At 40.1% G+C, this 23,170-nt stretch overlaps 2 protein-coding genes across 2 annotated transcripts; both read left to right on the top strand.

Annotated features, from left to right (window-relative positions):
- Positions 1-267: 267 nt before the first annotated feature.
- Positions 268-5,306, top strand: ecscr (endothelial cell surface expressed chemotaxis and apoptosis regulator). The gene is made up of 11 exons (XM_052588849.1): positions 268-600; positions 816-905; positions 1,210-1,317; positions 1,397-1,438; positions 2,915-3,010; positions 3,204-3,248; positions 4,030-4,146; positions 4,222-4,320; positions 4,453-4,486; positions 4,733-4,803; positions 4,936-5,306. The coding sequence occupies exons 1-11, from the start codon at positions 540-542 to the stop codon at positions 5,034-5,036; spliced, it is 864 nt and encodes a 287-aa protein (XP_052444809.1). The 5' UTR covers positions 268-539; the 3' UTR covers positions 5,037-5,306.
- A 4,845-nt stretch (positions 5,307-10,151) lies between these two features.
- Positions 10,152-17,652, top strand: LOC127986569 (dnaJ homolog subfamily C member 18-like). The gene is made up of 8 exons (XM_052588848.1): positions 10,152-10,633; positions 13,417-13,609; positions 13,684-13,829; positions 14,370-14,582; positions 14,742-14,854; positions 15,986-16,095; positions 16,167-16,339; positions 16,411-17,652. Exons 1-8 carry the CDS (start codon positions 10,492-10,494, stop codon positions 16,533-16,535), a joined length of 1,215 nt encoding a protein of 404 aa, XP_052444808.1. The 5' UTR covers positions 10,152-10,491; the 3' UTR covers positions 16,536-17,652.
- The last annotated feature ends 5,518 nt before the right edge of the window (positions 17,653-23,170 follow it).

The following is a 23,170-nucleotide window of genomic DNA, read 5'->3' as shown; positions in this document are numbered from 1 at the left end:
ATGTGCTTGCAAAATTATTTTTCTCTTTTAAGAACAGTAAACTGATTATTCAACAGCAACAACAATGAAAATGCAATTTTTATTGTAACATTAACATGAAGAAATCCAAAGACCCCAGTTTGAATAAGGTTTTTATTAGGAACTTAGTTTCACAGGCACAGTCATTGAGGGCTTTTTTCCATGAGGGCATCCCACCTGTTTCCTGCTATTCTTCCACAGGAAGCTCAGCCCCTTCTCCCTCAAACCAGAGCTCTGCACCCACTGACACACACCCAAACACACGCTTCTCAGCAGGGCTTTGTAATACTATGTGCACTCCCTCGTGCGTTACTATTATATCCAACAGGAAACAGATTTGGTCACACTGGTTGATGCCTCAACCAAATTCACTAGCTCAAGAACATTTCCATCGTTTTTAGGCTTTGTTTTTCATTTTTTACACTTACATAAGAACTGTAATTATTTCCTGATATCTGGGATACATACGACCTGTCCGTTGTAGGTGGATAGTGAAGAGTAAAACCCATTTGGATTGAAATATGGAGCAGCTATTTTTTATTCTCATTCCCCTGTTTGTATCTTCATCCATAATTTCACCAGGTAAGTCAATCAGAAGCCATTTTTATATTTTATAATATATGGTAAAAAGAAAAACAGTATAAGGGGTGATCAAAGTTTAAAATGTTTTTCTGGCTTAAACTGCAGTAGTCACTGACTATGTATGCTGCCCCCCAAAAGTCTGCTTTTAGTGCTAAACATTCTGTGGCTATTTTATATATTCAGTATATCTTTTCATGAAATGTATGTTCTCGAAGCGATTTGCACAGAAAATGGCCAAAACATACCAACTACAGTACCTCCAAACACAATGTCTATGTCTCCATTGTCTGGTGTTTCAAGCGCAGGTGAGTATTTTATATTATATTGTGTACAATTCTCATATCTAAACAAGAATTTCCTACATTTTAGCTGATTTGAACATATTTCAAACAACTGGTAACTGTCACTTTACCATTGTTAAAATGATATTAATAAGTAAATGTCCAACAACGTTTTCTTAAATGTATCTGTAACTTTATTTTCCATTAATTAGACTTTAACCAAAAAATTTAATTCTTTCTTAAGCATAGTGTTTATTTATCGATATATATTTAATGCGTGAAAAAAAATGAACTTAAGGTAAATGTATCCATCTTTTTATTTTTGAAGCCCAAACTGGGCCTTACAATTTGTCATCTCAATATAAGAATGGCATGACCAGTCACACCTCAGAAACTGTGAGCACAACCACAGCTCCTGTGTCTTCTAGCCACACAGGTAAGGCACAAATACAACTTCAGTTGATATTAATATACAGTGTAGTAAACATACAATAATGTGACCTCTGTTTGCTCAGGCAGTACTAATGGATTCAGCCTTACTTCGCACACCACATCAGGTAGTACTTATTTCTACCCACTGGTAGAATAGTTCACCCAAAATAAAAAATATGAAATAAATGCTGAAATGTACTCATTCTCATGCAATCCAAGATGTAGATGATTTTGTTTCTTCATTGGACCAAATAACAAAAAAAAGAGGATTGCATCACTTGCTCACCGGTGGATCCTCTGCAGTGAATGGGTGCCGTCAGAATGTGATACCAAACAGCTGATAAAAACATAAATATAACCGAAAGCTATAATAAGTGAAAAGCTTAATAAAATAAAAATAATAAAAATTCCATATCATTGCTTTCTCCAGTGAACAATCAGGAGAGAAATATGCCCATCTAGCACAATTTACAAGTTAAAACAGTGTTTAACAAACATGTCGGTGGATATTTTTGTGAGAGGAAAACACGGGGCATTCTTTTTCATTGGAGGGTGCATTATTATGGATTACAGACTGCCATTTTGGCCAGAAGAGATGGCAGACTCATCACCTGACTCATCCAGGACGGTGATGAGTCTGCTTATAGACAAGAGGTTGAGCAGCTGGCTGTCTGGTGCAGTCAACCTGGAGCTGAACACGCTCAAAACAGTAGAGATGATTGTGGACTTTAGGAGAAACCCCCCTGCACTTTCCCCACACACCATCATGAACAGCACTGTGACTGCAGTGGAGTCATTCAGATTCCTGGGAACCACCATCTCTCAGGAGCTGAAGTGGGACAATCACATTGACTCCATTGTGAAAAAGGCCCAACAAAGGTTGTACTTCCTTCGCCAGCTGAGGAAGTTTAATCTGCCACAGGAGCCACTGAAACAGTTCTACTCAGTCGTCATTGAGTCTGTACTGTGTACTTCAATAACTGTGGATCCCTCACATCCAATAATCACTCTGGATCCCTCACATCCAAGTTACCCCATCTTTGAACTTTTGCATCTTTGAATTTATTTGTTACCCCTAGTACATCCCTGCATCTTATTCAATTGTATTCCATTATCATTTATAGCACAATTGTTTATACACATATTCATTTATTATACAATTTTATTTATTTATTTATTTTTTTCTCTGTGTTGTTGTCTCTGTGTACTGGAAGCCTATGTCACTAAAACAAATTCCTTGTATGCACAAGCATACTTGGCAATAAAGCTCTTTCTGATTCTGATTCTGATTAAAGTACCTTAATGATGGATTTGTTTCTTATAAACACGCAGATTTTCACTAAACATTAAGTGATGGACTGGAGTCTTGTCAATTATTGTGATGTTTTTATCAGCTGTTTGAACTCTCATTCTGACGGCACCCATCCACTTCAGAGGATCGATTCGCGAGTAAGTTAATGCAATGCTACATTTCTCCAAATCTATTCTGATACAAAAGGGTGAGTAAATTATTATTTTTGGGTTAACTATTCAATATACACAGTGGAAGAATATATAAGAGGAAGTGAATGTGATTAAAATGATAAAATTGTGTATTAAAGGGCAGTCCATCATCAGCAGCTCCACACTGACCACACTAAGATCCTACGCTGATGCAAATCTAAATTCCACCTCATCTCCAGTGGCCAAAATAACAGGTTTTACCTCCTTCTTCTTCCCCCCCACGCCAAAACTCGTATTTGCTAAAAGATGAACAGGCATCCTTATAGATGTAAATGGGTAAAAAGATATAATTAAATTAAAGAATGTCCTGGCTCATAGTTGAGTTTTGGGGATCACAATCAGTGGAAGTTGGAGACAGAAATGTAACCTGTACCTCTGTTTGTTCAGGCAGTACTGATGGATCCGGCCTCTCTTCACATAACAACACATCAGGTAATAATTATTAACTGCTAATACAAACCCAATTCCAAAAAGTTGGGACACTGTACAAATTGTGAATAAAAACAGAATGCAATGATGTGGAGGTTTCAAATTTCAATATATTCAATATTTAATGATTTATTCAGAACACAACATAAATGACATATCAAATGTTGATGAGAAAATTGATCATTTTAAGGGAAAAATAAGTTGATATTACATTTCATGGCATCAACACATCTCAAAAAAAGTTGGGACAAGGCCATGTTTACCACTGTGTGGCATCCCCTCTTCTTTTTATAACAGTCTGCAAACGTCTGGGGACTGAGGAGACAAGTTGCTCAAGTTAAGGAATAGCAATGTTGTCCCGTTCTTGTCTAATACAGGCTTCTAGTTGCTCAACTGTCTTAGGCCTTCTTTGTCACATCTTCCTCTTTATGATGCACCAAATATTTGGCTTGACATTTCAAAATATCTGACTTTAAATCTCATTTGATATGTTATCTATGAGACTGTAAATTATTACATTCCTTTTTTACTCACAATTTGTACAGTGTCGCAGCTTTTTTGGAATCGGGTATGTTAAAAAAAAGCTGAAATGTACTCACCCTCAGGCCATCCAAGATGTAGATGAGTTTGTATATTTGTATATCTCAAATGTATGAAAGAAATGGCATTTGAAGATCATTTTGAGCAGTATGTTGAAGAACTGGTCGTGCTGTGCAGTACATTCAAGCATCTATCATTTAAGACTACATTAAAACATTATTTCACGTGTTTGCTCCGTGTGCAGTGGTTGTTACTCTGCCTCCAAAGACTTCAACGACTTCTAATTCAAGCATCAGCGTGTCAGAGGAGACGGCATCCCCTTCACAGGCACCAGACAGCGGCCTCACTTTGCTCGCCTTTAGTAGGTTTTATACCGATATAATCTCATGATTCACATCCTTTCTAGTGCTAAAATATTTCCTGTCTGCAATTACAGGTGTGATGAGTCTTATACTCGTCTTAATTATTGTCATGGTGGTCTTAGTGATCACTATCAACCTCAGGGGACGGTGTAGAAATACTAAACAGCATGAGGGTGGGTTTCTCATCAATTCTGTAATTTTCAAAAATCCAAAATTACCTTTAAAAGCTCACATGGCTATAAATGTGCAATATAATTGATCTGTTTTCTATTTTGTGTTTTGTTGGGGGGGGGGGGTATTTATAGGTGTCAAAAGCTGTGATCCTGTGGTGTCTGACAGGTGAGGACTAATACATTTATCTGTATATAATATAATAAAATAATATAATAACAATGATAAAAAAAATTTATATGAACATTTAAAAAGATTGCAAGTACAAGTTAATTATATCAATGTAGCCTACTGTAATAATGGAACTTTTTTATATATATATATATATATATATATATATATAATATTATGTACTACATTTAAATAACAGATCTGTTGAAAGATAACTTTAGATAAAAACTATTTTTTATCCAGCGACTTGACCAGTAACTGTGAGAAGGAGAGCATCACTCTTGTCTCTGTGAGGACAATAAACACAGAAAGCAGTAAGTACATGCTTTCCTTAGGTTTTTTTTTTTTTTGTGTGACTGATATGGAGAGAACAGCATCCCATTTTATGTTATTCTAATATATATGAAACTGTAAATGTCCTTCTGTAAGACTTCTCTTCTGTGCAGATACAGATTCACCCCAGATGTCTTCAGTTCGTAGCACTATAGTGGATAATGATGACCAAGAATTTACCAGAGACCTGCTGGGCATCAAAGACGGACTGTGATTTGACTCAGTTCGTAGCACAGGTTTCGAAGGCTGTAATATTTTTATAATATTAAAAGAATGTGAATGAATGTGCCTTTAGCTAATGGCCAGTGTACAGATCACACATCATGTTTATGACATACATTTGTGCACACACTGCATATAAAATATCTCCTATATATGCTCTCATATATTAAACATGACTTCCTTCATTGATAAATAAATTGTCACTTTTGTGTTCATCTTTTTCAGATTAAAAAAGTTTTTGTAAAGTGAAATATGGAATGTAAGGTTTTGAGTCAAGTTCCTGTTTAAGTTTATTTATTTTTTTTGTAGAGGCCACATTTGATGTGATATATTTATGCCATTGTCCTGACGACCCTGTCAGACTTTTATTTTGAGGTAAAGATTGACCATTAATGGTTTTTTGCTTTTTGGTCCTGGTCTACACACCTGATTCAGTTCATCATCTGATTTGCTGAGAGCTCCATGAACTAAGAAAGATGTACAAAATGTACTTTGAGTCCACAACTGCGTACCACTGCTGTAAAGTATTCCTTATAATTCTTGAAATCATCGGTATTTCTATCAGGTGGTTGTAAGAGGATCTTTTGATGCTGTCAAGACAGGAACCACTAGGGCAGAACAGTTTTAGCAGGAACCTCTGGGACCAGGGAGGTTGAGAGAGGAGCTCTGGGACTGGAGCAGCTTTAGCTCTGGCTGGGGTTATGACAGGAAACAATGGCTTTTGTTTTCTTGGCAGCCGTGGCATAAATCTCAACACCATCACGGGAGGAACCTTCCATAGCACACATGACAGGAAGCTTTCCAACTTCAGCTGTTATGACACAGAGCTCTTAAACCATTGCAGGTTTTGGACTTGCAGCAGCAGAAACTTTCAGGCCTGGACAAGAAGCTGTAGGACCAGGGCAGCTCTTAAAGGTTACCATGTCAAGTAACCTCTGCAGGGCCTTTGATTTGCTTCTCTCTGACCTCAGCAGGTTCTGGAGCAGCAGTGTCAGGAACTTTTATGGAGGCCTTTATCGAGTGATTTCTGAAGCAGCCCTGGCAGTATTTTTGTGCCCGAGGTGGCTGAGAAACTAAAAGCTTTGTCGCCATGTGAGTGGCAGGCATCTCTATGTCGGCAGTGCCAGGAATTTGTGGGACAGGCTTTACAGGGAGTTCTGGGAAGCTCTAGGTAACTCCATTTTTAGAAATATGATTGGATGGTGCAGTACTTAACTAACTAAAAATAAATGAACTATTTACAACTCATCCCTAGGTGAGTATAGTTCTGCAAAACACTAAAGTTATTGCCTCAGGCCAAGGTGCAAGATGCTAAGGCTGGAGGGAAGGATAGCTGACTTAACTACTTAAAACTACACTAACTATTTACAATAATTACTCATTCCTAAGCAAGACGCTAGGGATGGAAGGGTCACCCGTGTCAGCCCACCAGACAGCCTTGTCCTCCATGACTTACAGGGGGACCTGAAACACAATTACGAATTATACATTTACAACTTAGATAGATACATAGTACAAATTAGACAAACCAATTTCATAAGGTTTAAAAATACATCTTTTTGTCTACGCAATGTATGATGATTGACTAAGCCTATGAGTTACTGCAGGTATTAAAAGTTAGCTGATGTCCATATTAAAATAACCAAACTAGACCATCAAAAAGTCAAAAACTAAACAAACAATATTTCAGACAAAATAACTGAACATACAAGAGCTTTAAAAATGAACCCACCGAAACCATCAGCTTGGAAATACATGACAATTAAAACTCTTAATAATGTCTTTAAAGCAAACAGTGATAATCATGTAGATGTGGCAGTGGGACGTCTATCCTGTAGCCTGGTTATGAAGATGAGTGTCTCTCAGCAGTGATGTCCATGCCCGCTAAGACTTGAAAGCCTTAGTGATGTGAAACAAAGAAGACGACAACCAGAAAGTGTACGGTAATGCTCATACTTCTAATGGGGAGGGAGGGAGGGTTGCAAGCCGTTTGAGCATGCTTACTGAGGGTGCTTTCACACCTGCCTCATTTAGTTCGGTTGAATCGTACCAGAGTTCGTTTCTCCCTTTGGTGCGGTTCGATTGAGCAGGTGAGAAAGCAGCAATCGCACTCGGGTGCACACCAAAAGCGGACCAAACAACCGTACTGAGACTAGCTTGAAGAGGTGGTCTCGATACGCTTTCAAACTCTGGAGCGGTTCGTTTGTGGTGAGAATGTGATCTGACCTCGAACAGACTCAACTGCAAAAAGTACTGATCATTTTTGGAATAAACCAGCTGCCGTAGTCTGCTTCGTTGTGCATTATGGGATGAGGAAGTGTTTGTTGACAGTTTGCACTTTAGCATGGCAGCTCGTGGACAAACTTGGAGTAGTGAGGAGGTGCGGAGCCTCATAGAAATTTGGTCAGATGACCATGAGCATGTAAGAGTTAAGAAGAATTAATGCACGCCTCCGCTTGAAGTTACGAGTGATTCCCGCTCGCCGTTTGCAGTGCATTAGAACGTTGTTTTCAAGCCGCATCCGCGCTTCATTATAGAAATTTATTTTTTTGCATATTTTGGTGTATACAAACAATGTAAAAGACTATGGCCAGGGACAAAACCAGCCCACGCAGTCGTGTTGTCTTGTAGTTGTGTTGTCTCCGTGTTGTTTGCTGGCTTTCCCTGTTATGTTGGAATTTTCCCGCATATAAATTCTGACCAATCGAAAAGCAGTTTAGGAAATACGTCATGGCCAATGAGTGATGTAGATGTTGTCATGTGACTGCATTTTGGTTCGTTTCAACTGGTACGGACCACAGCAATCAGTATGGTGTGAAAAGGAAACAAAAAAGCTAAAAAAATGCTACAATGTATAATTGTTTGCCCTTGGTTCGGACCAAATGAATCAAACTAGAGATGTGAAAGCACCCTGAGTAGTGGAGCCACGTATGTCCCGTGTCTAATAGGAGAGAACTAGTGATTCGAGCGAAGACAGCTGGTCGCATCAGCTGGTCGCAGCCTATGCCTAGGTGACTGACTGAACTAACGCTGCGCTCAATATATTTCAAACAATTTTAGCTTGTCTTTGACATTTAAATTTAAACAAGTCATGGAAGAGCATCTCCTCTAAATGAAGCCTCTTTTCCAGGTCGCTCTTCAGACATCCTCGGATAAAAAGGCAGCATTTTGAATTGCAAGAAATGGTGGTTTCTTGCATAATTTATTTGCAGATGCCATTAGTTCTGATAATGTAGCTAATGCAATTTAAATGTGGCTGAAATGTTCAAATATCTTTTTGAGGCCACTGTATAAAATCTCTAATGCAGTTCAACAAATCTTGAAATGGTGAAAACGTATAAGGTACAATACAACAGCATAAAACCATTGTTATATAATGGAGAAATTTATAGTGTATATTAGCCTAAACACTTGATCTGACCTGATATTAATGAAAAAAGCTGTTGAGCATCCTTCCTTTTTCTTCTTCTTCTGGGAACAGTAGTATAAAACAAAAAGTAACTGCACATTTAAAACCCATCCCACCCTTGGTAGACTTTGAAATAAAGAAAAAAAGGAATAAATAAATAAAATAAACAATATAAATGAAGTAATATTAATACATAAATAAACAATAAAATATTTTTTACAAAGATTTTAGAAAAGATGACACAACATTAAAAGCAGAAAGCCATACATTTATCCTGTGGTTCAGTGGTAGAGCATTGTGTTAACAGCACAAAAGGTTGTTGGTTCAATTCCCAGGGAACACACATACTCTAAAAAAAAAATTACAGCCTGAATGCACTGTAAGTCACTATGTGGAGAGGAGGTGGAGAGGAGGTGGGTTAAAATGGGAGGTGGGTTAAAATGGGACCAAACCGAGATTTACACTGTTAAAGCGGAACCCCCGAATAAAACAAGATGTTTCCATTTGTACAGAACAATAGATTCCTCAGTTGCTCTCTAAGACAACTCTCTGTCAGGATCAAACCAAACTGATAAAGAGCAGAGGGAAAAGGCTTGAACATACAGTCTAAAGTTGGGAAAGAAAGACCTCCATGTAATCTACTTTGTTATTCAGTTTAATACGAGGACGTTTCCCATCCCTTATATACCATGAAACCGGTTCCAGTAACCGGTGAAGCAAGAGGAATCATGGAAAAAAGAAATGAATACATGGGAGAACATTGGCTACTTTGGCTATAATACTATTAAACTTGAGTGGAAGTAGACATGACTTACTCCAATTAATTTTAAACCCAGTGAGAGATCCAAAATGGTCAAATAAATTCAACACATGAAGAACAGAATGTGACGGCTTCTCCAAAAATAATAAGATATAATCCGCAAACAAAGAAATATGACGATGAGTATTCCTTATTAATATTAGAGAAATAGTTTCAGATTGTGGGAGCGCTTGAGCTAAGGGTTCCAAGGATAGGGAAAATAACAGAGGAAAAGTTGGAAGCCCTGACGAGTAGCCCTGCCTCGATGTATGAAGAATGGGTTAGAGCACACAGATCCTGTGAGAACAGAAGCTAATGGATTGGTGTAAAGAACTTTTATCATATTTATGAAACTTGATCCTAAACTCAGATGGTAAAGTTGACTCTTATCAGAATAGGGTCAACATATTATGTTGGGATTTAGTTTGGAGGACAAATCTTTGTCTTCAATACTTATAGTTTGTGAGATTCATATTTGATGTTTATAATAATATTGATACTGAAATTTCATATTCCTTGTCTCAGCCTCAAGAGGGCGACAAACAGTGCTTTCATCTCATCTTGAGATTGTGTGCATCCCCTAACAGCAGACATTCAGTCATAACAGCATTGATGTTATTGTTTGTATGTGCTTTAAAGTATATATAAAACCTTAATGACAGTTCTTTACGTATTAAACTTGTTTTTTTTTTTTTTTAATGAGCACATTTTAAATAATTCTACAAGGTCATTGTTGCCATTGTGTGAGATCCAAACAAAGTGTGTTTATCCAACAGATAACGGGTTAATCGATAAACACACACGGCAGCATCACTCATTAGCGCCGAGTGCCAGCTGGGATTTGTGTTGTATTGCCATCGCGCCATTTACGTCACGGAATGTCGCCTTCTAATTGGTTGTTTGGATTGTAGTCCAGCGCGACATCTGCTTCCGCTTCCGATTAGCGATGGAGGTTACAAGCAATATTGCATTTCTGTCTTCCTCGCACATTTTACAATGACGAAGCCTAATATAGAGGGTCAAACATGAATTGTTTTGTTGTTGAAATTCATATTCGACTATGTCGCGGAGCGGAAGGTATCTAAAGTCGGAAGTTAAATTGGGGTTGTATTAGCATCACGCATTAGATTTAGCTTAATGTAAACAACACTTCGAGTCATTTTGACAGTCCAACACGCTTTGGTTTGAATATTTGACTTCTGTTAGTTCTCATGCGGGTTTGAGGTGTCGTTGTTTGACATGTCACTGTTTGAGATGGACAGAGAGGAGTCTGACAGGCTGATAGAGAAAGCCAAGCTGTGTTTGCGCTCAGGACGCAAAGAGAAAGCCTTGCAGCTGCTGTACGAGGCGCAGAAGATCCACCCCAGCACACGGGCCAGAGGTGTGTATCATGCTGTTATGTTTTGATTGACAAATCAGCTGTGTTTGCTCCTTGCGCTGAAATAGAAAGTGCAGCGTCTGGTTGTGAGCGTTATATAATCTGTCCCTTGGACAGCGGTCGGTTTGAGTCCGGAAAGATATTATAGACCATATGTATAGATCAGTCTCTCTTGTGAAACATGTCTCCGTTGTGATTCAGTCTGAAGAAGAAAAAAAACAATTCTAAAAGGTATAACGTTAGTCCACCCCAGAAAGCAAGATCTGTCATCGTTTACCCTGATTTGCAGGGGCGGTTGTAAACCAGAGCAACTTATTTGACAGGGGGCTCTCATGCTTGTCATGTGAAACACAGCAGCCACAAACTGATATAGGCTTATGTCCCTACTGAGAAAGTTTTTTTGATAGAAAAAAAAGCATCAAAGAGAATTTGAATGGTTTCCACAACAAATTACTTTATAAACCATCAACTTTTAACCATTAAAATGGAGTTCTGTAGTGTGTTTTGGGACATATTCCATTTGGATTTATTGGTTTTAACAAGCAACAAATTACCAGTAGAGATCAACAAGGTCCATTACAGTTTCCAGTAAAACCATTACTAATTTTCTAATTGTTTATTGTTGTTGGATTTTTCAGCAGGGCATTTTATATTTTTATTTTTATTCAAAATATTACCCAAATATATCATGAAATAACACGATTCACAAATATGTGCAAGTAAATTAATTTTGCACCTTTATCTATGTTAGTTCTCTAGTGTTCCTGTGTCTCAGTTGTAGTGCATTGCATTAGCAGCACAAAAGGTTGTGGGTTCAATTCCCAGGATACATGCATACTGATTAAAAAAAATGTGTAGACTGAATGCACTGTAAGTTGCTTTGGATAAAAGCATCAGATATAAAAAATGCATAAATGTAGTAAAGTAGCCTCTATTAGTGTAATCTATTAAAGCTGCAGTAGGGAACTTGTAAATATATATTTTTTACATATTTGTTAAACCTGTCATTATGTCCTGACAGTAGAATATGAGACAGATAATCTGAGAAAAAAATCAAGCTCCTCTGGCTCCTCCCAGTGGTCCTACTGCCATTTGCAGAAAGTCATCCGCTCCCGGTAAGAAAACAACCAATCAGAGCTGCGGTCCGTAACTTTGTTTGTGTTCAAAATGTACAAAAATTTATATAATAAGCGAGTACACCATGAATCAATTTTCCAAACCGTGTTTTTAGCTTGTCCTGAATCACTAGGGTGCACCTATAATAAGTGTTTATATTCTGACTATTTTAGATTGCTTCGGGGATACCGCGGCGGAGTAACCCAGTACCTTTGTGATTCTTTATAGACATAAACAGAGAGAAGTAGTTCCGGCTACGATGTTCTTCTGCAAGACGCAAGCAGTTCTGTTTATTAACCGCTAGAGCGTCAAAAGTTCCCTACCGCTGCTTTAACATTAAAAAATCTGTCTTTTTACTAAAGTACCAGATATGGGCGTCATACCATAAAATATTTTAGTAATATTTATTTTATGCTCACCAGGGCTACATTTTTATTTTTTTAAATCCAGTTATTACTAATATTCTGAAATACTGTCAATTTAAATTTTGCTTATTTGATTCCAAATCTAAGCATTTCTTCTGTGAAACACAAAAGACATTTTGTTTTGGTTCTTACTGACTTCCAGTACAACAGAAATCAATGGGACCCGAAACTGTCCAAAAATTGATAACCTCATGGCATTAAATGGTTCATATACAGCAAAAAAAAATTAATATCTTTGTCCGTATCTTTGTATCGTTTCCTAATACAAGTATCTAAATGTACCTAAATTAAGATACATTTAATTGAGATGCAAAAAGAAGATTGAAGTCTTGTTTTGAGAAATAGAACAAAATTAAATGAGTTTATGTTTAGAACAAATATCTGGGGTATGAAAACTGGATTTCCCTTTGAATTACGTTATTTTTATTTTATTGTATTGTATTTTTTTTAGATAAATGCGCTGTAAAACAAGACTTAAATGCTTGTTATTTCCATATTCTAGTTAAGCTATTTTGTTTGTGTATATGTGTAAAATGAATTAAGTAATGGAGATTTGTTGTATATTCAAACTTTTAAGTATTGCTTATATTCTAATATAATATATGCTAATATAATATAATATTGAAATAAAATTTTCCTTACACATATACTTTTAGAAAACATTTATGTATTGCATTCCCTTCAATTTGGTCCTTAAATTTAAAAAAAAAAAAGCTCTTTAAAATTTCTTCAATTTGCCTTCATAAAATTTGTAGAAAACCAGGTAATAAAAATGGGGGACCAGCAGAAAAAAACAAACAAACAAAAAAAAAAAAAAAACGTATTGTTAACTCCATATATTTTTGTTTTTACACTTTAAAGTATTGATTAACAACCACATGTACTTAATGTAGGGTTATGCTAATGTTTGGTTTATGGTTATCTGCATGGAATTATGCATAATTTACATATGTGTAAAGCCAGGAATACACTACATGTTTTTTTGCCATGATTTTCCACCGATTTACAGTTTGGAGAAGTTGACGCTAGTTGCGGAAAATCGCACAGTGTATGATGGTCACAGACTTTGATTTTTTTTAGCTTCAGACTGATTCCACCCAGAAAGAGTATATCATACATGTTTGTTATTTTCGGCCTATTTTAGAACCAAGCATCTCAGAGCATCAAGGTGCATTTTTCTGCATGAGATTTTTGTGATTGGAACAACTTGAAGTCCCTACATGTTTCTCTGATTTCTATTATTAGTATTGATTGATGCCATTGTGAAGAATGGCAGCACTCCCCCTGAAGAGGAGCACACCTACACTCCTCCACCAGGCTGGAGAAACTCTGAGCACGGCCCGGCTCCACATCAGCGGCCCAGTACACAAGAGAGAGCAGAGGGGTCCGGTGACGACAAAAAGAGCTTTACGGAGGAGCAGCGGCAAGGAGTGCTCAGGTACTGACAGGAGTAGTTGCCCAAAAATGATAATTCAGTCATTGTTCATTTATATGCTTCCTAAACCTGTGCAGGATAAAGAGATGCAGAGACTTCTATGAGATTCTGGGGGTGCCAAAGGATGCCAGTGATGAGGACCTGAAGAAAGCCTATAGGAAACTGGCGCTACGCTTCCACCCGGATAAGAACTGTGCCCCTGGAGCGACCGATGCTTTTAAAGGTATCTCATATGACCATTACGACCACTGCTGGTGCTAAAAAGTTTGGCTTGGTGTTAAAGAAAATGAATACTCTATTCAATAAGGATGTATTAAAATAATCACTAAATACTTTTAGATTGGTACAAAAAAATTATAATGTAAATAAAAGCTGTTGTTTTGGATGTCTATATTTATCAAAGAATTATATATATATATATTTATATATATAAATAAAAGGTTTTACACAAAATTATTAAGCAGCACAACTGTTTTCAGCATGGATAATAAGGAGTGATAATTCTGAAGGATCATGTGACACTGAAAACTGGTTTAATGATGCTGAAAATTCAGCTTGCCATCACAGGGATTAATTACATCTTATTTAAATATTTAAATTGTAATCAAAGTTTACAGTGTTCTGTTTTTTTCTGCATTCGTTTAATCAAATAATAAAAAACTTTTTACTTTCCCCAAAGTTTATATTTATATTTAGAATAATGTATATATAGATCATATTAAACTTTAATATTTGGGTTTCTCTGCTCTTTTTCTCTGTTCAGCTATAGGCAATGCATATGCAGTACTCAGTAACTCAGAGAAAAGGCAGCAGTATGATCAGTGTGGGGACCAGGGCCCTGCAGAGACATCTAGTCATACTTCAGCACAACCACGTCACGCGTACGGACACCACCGCACCTTCAACAGAGACTTTGAGGCTGACATCTCTCCAGAGGAGCTCTTTAACATCTTCTTCGGGGGCAGGTTTCCTACAGGTCTGAACCTCTGTTAAAAGCATCAGAGCTATAGAAATTGTTATCATTAATTTGCATTAATTTCTCCGTCACATTTCTATGTTCCAGTTATGAATCCAATGCAAGCTTAATTATTTCTGTCACATATTTAAAGAACAAACAACTCTTATCCTCATGTAGGCAACATCCACGTGTACACCAACCGAGGAGCTTCTTATGCTCATTATTACCAGCCCCGCAGACGCCGAACATATGAGAGACGGGAAGAAGAGGTGGAGGAGAGCCACAGTCAGGTGAGAAGATCTTGATCATATATGTGAGGATACAATGTATAAGAGGTCAACTGATGATCAGAAAATATTCAATGTCATTTATATCTAATTTCGTCCTATAATGCTTGATAAAGCAGAGTTTGTGAGCACCGAGCTTATTTTTTTTACAGCTGTTATCCCCATATGCCCATTTATTTCTGATTTCTAATTATCGGCATCTGCATCACCCAGAGGAAAATCCATTTTAGTCGACCTCTACTTTGTATTCAAGTTGGTTTCATATGGTTTAGTTTAATGACTTATGGCATTCAAAAAAACATTTGTACAATTTAAAATAACATTGTCCCATCATCTTGAATAAATGTAAGCATACACATCTTAATCATTTAAAAAAAGTTTTTTATTTTTTATTTTTTTTTAGTTGATCCACATGACATTGAATGTTATGTGGAGTAATGAGGTCATCTGCAGACAAAAGTAAAAAAAAAAAAAAAAAAAAAAAAAAAAAGCAGTTTTTTTTTAAATGTATTTTTGTAATAATAATATTTCAGATTTTAAATTAAATTTCATCCTTTTAGTGAGCCCTTGTTTTTTTTAAATAAGAACAGAAATAAATGTTAGTTTAGAATTTTAAAGACATGGTTGGGGCCGATAGCCTTGTGGCCAGTGCACCGACATATAACTATATATTAATAGAGTTATATATTTTCCAAATATAACATTTTTCTTAAATATATACATGCATGTATTTAAATACACATAATAAAAATACACAGTACACACATTATGTAAACAAAAACTTATTTTGGATGTGATTAATCGTTTGACAGCACTAATTATGACAGTCACGTCATTGATTCAGATAAACACTGCCTTAAGGTAAATCACATTTACAATTGTTCAGCGAATTTGAATCTGAATCTTTCTAATTGTTAATTTTGCAATAGTTTTTGTCACACAGATGAATTGACCAACAGGAAACTGTTTGATTAAAAAGTGACTTCTGTGAGAGTGCTGCTTCATACAAAGCTACACTATTGATAAAGGACTTTTTTGGCCTAAGATAATTTGACCTCACCTTTATTCTCTTTCTGACTTCCATACTGTAAACAGGGTCCCTCTCTAAACTTGTTCCTGTTTCTCTTCATGTAGAACAACTTCACAGCTCTCCTGCAGCTGCTGCCGGTGCTGGTGCTCATTCTGATATCTGTATTCACTCAGCTGATGGCAACCAACCCTCCCTACAGCCTCTTCTACAAACCGTAAGTCAACCGTGGCACATGGTTTCAAATATCTTTAGAAAAAAAGACCTGACATATACTGTCTCTCACAGGTCCGTGGGGTTGGTGGTGTCCAGAGAAACCCAGCACATGGGTGTCCCATACTATGTGGATAAGAGTTTTGAGAAGGAATACCATGGTGCTGCTCTGGACGAGCTGGAGAAGACTATTGAGAGCGACTATATTGACCACCTACAGAGCAGCTGCTGGAAAGAGAAGCAGCAGAGTATGATGCCTTCTCTTCCATTCGGTTATGAATATAAACTCCTGCATTACTAAAGCTGTTGTTTCTTTCAGAATCTGATCTAGCTAATCTGGGCCAGCTGTACCGAGACGAGCGGCTGAAGCAGAAGGCAGAGACCATGAAGCTGGATCACTGTGAAAAGCTGCACCGCTTCATGGGCCGACAGAGAGGAGACTGAGGCAGCGTCGCCCTCCAAGACAGCATGGTCAGCTTAATCAGAGCGTTTAGAATTGGTTACATATTTCAGTTTACTCGGGTGGGTCACCTTTTTGTGAAGGAGAAAGGAAGAGATGTGTTAAAGCAGGAACCCAAGCTGATTTTCTGAAGAGCGTCCATGAATGAGCTGAAGTCTGATGGCCTTTAGCTCATCTGATTCAGCTGCGATGCACAACTGTGGGTAACTCGTGCGAGCGCCTGGTATCTTTTTCCTTACATTAAGGAGCACCGACTCCAGGCTGGCTGACAGGATTAAAGCTAGTGATTGTTGTTTTAGTCGCATTTAATCTTATTTGTTAATAGGAATTTAACTTATTCAATAACATATTTAATTTCTGAATTTGTGCTGTGAATTATTCATCAACAACTTTTAATAGAAAGCTCCTTTTTTGTTTTTGGAAACAAACGTTTCTCAAAAACAGGGATATAAACCACTACAGCTTTTCAAAGCTCTCTAGACATAGCAAGAAGAAAAAAACTTTATGTACAGTAAATTAGTTTTTCAGTCCTTTGTTACAGTGGTGTATGTTTCAGATATTAAAAAGGTATCAGGCAACTGTTTTAGGCTAGGTAAAAATTCAGTGCACTGACAAATAAGCTTAATGCCATTACCTCTGAATTATTAATTTATGTGTAGTATTTGATTTATATTTTGGCACTTTAACTTCTCATGTATTGCATGCATCCATCCATGCATTCTCCCGCCTTGTTAGTGTCCAAAGGTGTTCCTGGCAAGGTTTTATTTCAATAATTATAACTAGGCAAATAACCGTTACTGAGCATCTGTTTTGAACTACAACTAATGTTTTAACTCTTGTCACTGAACACTATGTTCTGTATATAATAACATACTGATATTTAGCACAAATCTGAACCTAAGGGATGCTTAGAAGTGCTGCAGGAGGCGTCCGATTGCTCAGGATGAAATAGAGGAAGAGTGTCAGATTTGACGTGGAGAGTTTGTGCCGGTGGTGGTATTGTAATCTTGTTTCCACACAGTATGCTAAGAGTAACTGCTGGAAGTTTTGTTTGGTTTGATATGCGTTTTTTGTGCTACTTAAATAAAACATTAAATCAAACACAGTTTCTCTGTGCTCTGTGAAGTCACTAATTTACACAAAAAAAAGAGGGAGGTGCCAGTTACAGTAAAAGGTGACCAAAGAATTTCAATAAATTACTTTTCCCCTTTTTTTTCTAAGTTTGAAACTTGAACAGTCCTTGGTCCTGATCCGTTACTTGGATATAAGCAATTTGAACATGATTTAAAATCTAGTAAAAAAATATATATATAATAATAATAATAATAATTAGCTTGAAACGATAATACGAGAATACAGCGTTATGGCAGATTGAAAAGTGGGTAACATATCAGTAAAATTGTTATGTAATTATCTATGAAGATTCGGGAGGAGCGCGTCAGATACTTAGCCTAATCATCACAGGTGGACCACAATCAAGTAATCAATCCCACAGTATAAATATCGCTGACTTACCTCTATCCATTGACGGTTTATCAGCATTTTGGTCCGCATGCACCATGTCCCAAAACCGAGATTCCTCGTCAGAAGACTCATCCAGCTCTTCCCCAGCCCCATCACTGCAGCCAGCCGGCTCCAAGGCCACCCCTTCCCGGCGTGGCAACCAAATCGAGCCCCAGGCTCCAACCCGCAAGCGCTTGGCCGCAATCGCTGCCAAACACAGCTCCGCCCCCAGTTGTCGCCACCACCCTCCTCCAAGCGAAATCCCCCCATTCACTCTTCACTGCTACACCAATGCCCATCCCATCAAACGCTGTCGCCCTCGAACCTCCCCAAGTGACCCACAGCATTCGGGCACAGATATTAGCAGGTGCGGATGTAGATCTCTCGTCTCTCCTTTCTCTCCTGCCCACATCCGATTCAAACCGCCAAATAGACTGCGGGGACTTCTCAGTCACGCTAAAAAATCCAAATCCCCTTTCATCTCGACTACTCTCCTTCTCCGAATTCACCATCGCATTCAACCGCTACACCGAGATAATCTGCTCAGCCTTCCCCCACAGGCGACGCGAACTAAACGATTATTTGTCTATAATAGCCGAACTCGCGTTGTCCTACGGAGGGGGGCACTTCTACACTTACCACAAGCTTTTTTCCGCTAAATGTGCCATCCGAATAGCTCAGTGGAACCAGTGCCCTTACTGGGGAGCGATCGACTCCGACTTGCACAGTCGCGTATTCCTAGGCTGTAGGAGCATTTCGTGCGCAATCTGCAGGTCCATGGCTCACTCCACCACAACCTGCCCACAAATAAACCCGGACGCAACCCAACACTCTCTTACTCCCCCGGCAAAATCCACCAGCTATGTCCCAAAATCAGTTACCGCAGCAAACTCACGCCTAGCCCAACCAGGAGAAGAAAGCACACAGCAATGTATCGCCTTCAACAACGGGAAATGCATCAGACAGCATTGCCGCTATCTACACTCCTGCAAGTTCTGTGGCGGTGCTCATGCACGCATAGTTTGCCCCGTGCATAAAGCCGTAAATAAAAAATCTAAAAATTACCTATCGACTCCTGTGAATATTTTTCGCATGACCATTGAACTAGCACACCATCCCGACAAAGAATTTACTAATTATCTCCTGTCTGGCCTCAAACACGGTTTTAACCCGGGCGTCGTTTGCGAGCTTACCCAAAACACCGTCTGCCGTAATCTCCAATCCGCCCTCGCAGAGCCCGATATAGTAGCTAACCTCATCAAAAAAGAAGTCGAGTCAGGCTTCATGATCGGGCCCTTCAATACCCCCCCCTTCAAAACGTTCAGAGTCAGCCCAATCGGAGTGGCTACGAGAAAATTTTCTGGTAAGAAACGCCTAATAGTAGACCTGTCATCTCCGCATAATTCTACAGTCCCGAGCATTAATAGTTTGATACCCCTCGACGAATTTTCACTCAAATACCAAGACATAGATCAGGCAGTCGAACTGATTAAAATCGCGGGCCGAGGAGCCTGGTTAGCAAAAATAGACATCACTTCTGCTTTCAAAGTGATGCCCATCCATCCGGATTTTTGGCACCTGTTCGGGATACGATGGCTCGAGAAATACTATTTCGCCGTCCGGTTAACCTTCGGATGCAAAAGCAGCCCCAAAATTTTCGATATGCTATCAGAAGCCGTTTGCTGGATCCTTTCCAACAATTACGCAATCCCACATATTATCCATCTCTTAGATGACTTCCTGGTCATTTCATCGCCCAAGGCTATCCCAGCCGCCCATATCCTCACCGTCCAAAAAGTCTTTTCCGAGCTCGGGATTCCCATCGCTCAGGAAAAAACCATGGGTCCTGCCACAACCATAGAGTTCCTCGGCATCTACCTCGACTCAGCTACATTTCAGCTCTCCCTGCCAAAGGAAAAGATTGATAGAATAATTCTCGTCTCATCCACCCTCCTCGACAGCCCTTGTTGTTCTAAACGCGAACTTCTTTCCCTGCTCGGGCATTTAAATTTCGCCATGCGCATAATTTCACAAGGACGCCCATTCATCGCGCACCTTCTAACACTCGCATCATCAGTTCACGCGCTCGAGGACCTCATCCCCCTAACCCATGCATGCCGCGACGAACTTAAATTATGGATCCTGTTCCTTAGACAATGGAACGGGCTTTCTTTTTTTACAACAATTTAATCTCGTCTCCCATCGACTTGCAGCTGTTTACAGACGCGGCTCCCTCAATTGGTTTTGGAGGTTTCTACCAAGGCCGTTGGTTCGCGTCCACATGGCCCCCCCAGATGCAGGACTCGACCCAGTCCTCAGCTCTTTTCGAGCTCTATCCCCTCGTAGTAGCAGCCTTCCTGTGGGGCAATGAATGGACAACTAAAAGCATTTTAGTGCACTGCGACAACGAAGCCGTAGTTCAGTGCATAAACAAAGGCCGTTCTCACTCCCCCGCCCTCATGCCTCTCCTTAGACGCCTTATATGGATCGCAGCATGCGACCAATTCATAATTAGCGCAAAGCACGTCCCAGGTACAGAAAACCAAATCGCTGACTCCCTGTCTCGTTTTCTGTTTCAGAAATTCAGGACGCTGGCTCCAGAGGCGGACCAATTCCCCACTCCGGTTCCTCACTATTCAGAATTAATATTTCCGTAACTCACCCTCTAAAACCACTCCTCGAAGCATCACTGGACTCTATTCTCCAAGCAGTCTCTCCCAGAACCCTCCAGTCATACGTGACTGCATGGAGGTGCTTTAAGTCATTTCACCTCACCTATAACATCCCTTTCCCAGATTTTTCTCTACTCTCCATCACCTCTTTCATTTCGTTCCTCAACGGCACCAAGGGTCTCCAAGTCGGATCTATAAAAAACTACCTGAGCGGAGTCCAGTTTTTTCACAAACTAATGACCGGCGCTCCTTCACCCGAAATAAATAATTCACAAACCTCCCTCCTAATCAAAGGGATCCAGCGATCCCAGCCCACCCATCCAGACACCAGAAAACCCATAACGCTAGATATCCTCACAAAATGTATCCACACCCTCCGCACAAATTACCAACCCCTCAGCATTGCCCGCACGCTCGACGCCATGTTCATCCTTGCCTTTTTCGGTTTTCTCAGGTGCTCGGAGCTTACGATCTCTTCCAAATTTAATCCTAAAATCAACCCCACCGTGTCAGACCTAACCATACTAGATGACGAAACAATCGCTTATTTAATCAAACAAAGCAAAACAGACCAAACCAACAAAGGCCATTTCATATACATTTTCAATCTCCCCTCCCCAATCCAGCCTTACCAATCCGTCCTCGCCTTTTTACACCTTAGAAATTCCCAGGCAAAATCCCCACACGAACCCCTATTCACCGACGAGTCCAAAAAACCAGCCACTCGTTTCTGGTTCCAAAAACACCTCAAATGCGTCCTGCAATTATCAGGCATCCCAGCGAACAATTTCTCCACCCATTCATTTCGCATCGGGGCAGCAACTTCAGCTGCACAAAAAGGCCTCTCCAACCAACAGATCCAAACTCTAGGAAGATGGTCCTCAGAAGCATACCAAAGCTACATCAGAATAAACCAGTTTCACATAAAGAAAGCCCACCAAACCCTCATCGGCCATAAATAAAAAAAAAAAAAAAAAAACCCCAGCGACACATCCCTACTGAATACCGACGAGTAAATTCCTATTAATACCGCCGACTCCAGCCGCACACTCCCGGCCAAATAACCTAACCTTTTCTATCCTATGACCAGCGAGGCTTCTCTCTTCGATGACAGGAGCACGAGCTCCCTTCGGATGCCGACGAGAGCCTCCCGGCCAGACAACCTCACCTTTTCCATTCTGCGGCCAACAAGGCTTACCCGTTCGTTGCCAGGAGCTCACACTCCCTTCGGACGTAGGTGAAAGCCCCCGGCTACCTGCTTTTCCATTTCTGTCTTACGTACGGAGAGGTTTACCCGCCCAACGCATGGAGTCAAGGCTCCCATTGAACGTAGGCGAGAGCTTCCCGGCTAGACAACCTTACCTTTTCCGTCCTTTGGCCAGCGAGGCTTAACCGTTCTATCCGGGAGCTAAGCTCCTGTCGGACGAAGGTAAGAGCCTCCCGGCCGGACAACCTTTTCCGTCCTTCAGCCAGAGAGGTTTACCCGTTCGATTCCTGGAGCTAAGCTCCTATCGGACGTCGGTCCGAGCCTCCTGGCTAGACAACCTGACCTTTTCCACCCTTGGCCAGTGAGGCTTACCCATCCGATGCGAGTGCTCCCATCGGACGCCGGCGACAGCCTCCTGGCCAGCCAACCACGACCCTACTGTGTGGTTCAGGTTACTAACCTACAAGCAAGCTGCTTAAATGCTGCAAGTACCTAACACACAATAAACTCTCCTTCCTTCCTATGGTCACCAAGGCTAAACCGTCTCTTGCCAGGAGTAGCAAACTCCCTTAAACGCCGACGACAGCCTAACGACCACGCAAACTTACCTTTTCCATCCTACGGCCTGCGAGGCTCACCCAGTTTGTCCCCGCCGGACGCTGGCAAGAGCCTCCTGGCCACCTATCGTTACCTTTTCTGTCCGCCATCCGGAGAGGCTTACCCGTTCGATGCGCGTGCTCCCTTCGGACGCCGGCGAGAGCCTCCCGGTTAGACAACCTTACCTTTTCCTTTTCTATGGTCAGCGAGGCTTACCCGTTCGATGTGTGTGCTCCCTTCGGATGCTGGCGAGAGCCTCCTGGACAGACTTGCTTTACGTTTCCACCCTACGGTCGGCGAGGCTTACCCGTTCGATGTGTGTGCTCCCTTCGAACGTCGGTAACAGTCTCTCGGCCACACAACTTACCTTTCCATTTGACGGTAGGCGAGGCTTAACCGTCCGACGCTACGAGTCTCGTCCTCTCGCCAAATCCTGCAAAAAAAAAAAAAAAAAAAAGATACCCTCAGCTACTCTCACATCTTTTAACCCCGTCTGGCGAGGCTTACCCGTTCGATGTTCTGAGTTAGAGGCCCCATCGGATGCTGCGAGAGTCCTCCCAGTCGGGTTTTCCTTGCCAACCCTCCCCGTCCGCCGAGGCTTACCCGTCTGTCGCATGCGCTCCCTTCAGACGTCTGGCGA

The sequence above is a fragment of the Carassius gibelio genome, chromosome B21 (genome assembly GCF_023724105.1).
Source record: "Carassius gibelio isolate Cgi1373 ecotype wild population from Czech Republic chromosome B21, carGib1.2-hapl.c, whole genome shotgun sequence".
NCBI lineage: Eukaryota > Metazoa > Chordata > Actinopteri > Cypriniformes > Cyprinidae > Carassius > Carassius gibelio.
This window is presented reverse-complemented; position numbering and strand designations above follow the sequence as displayed.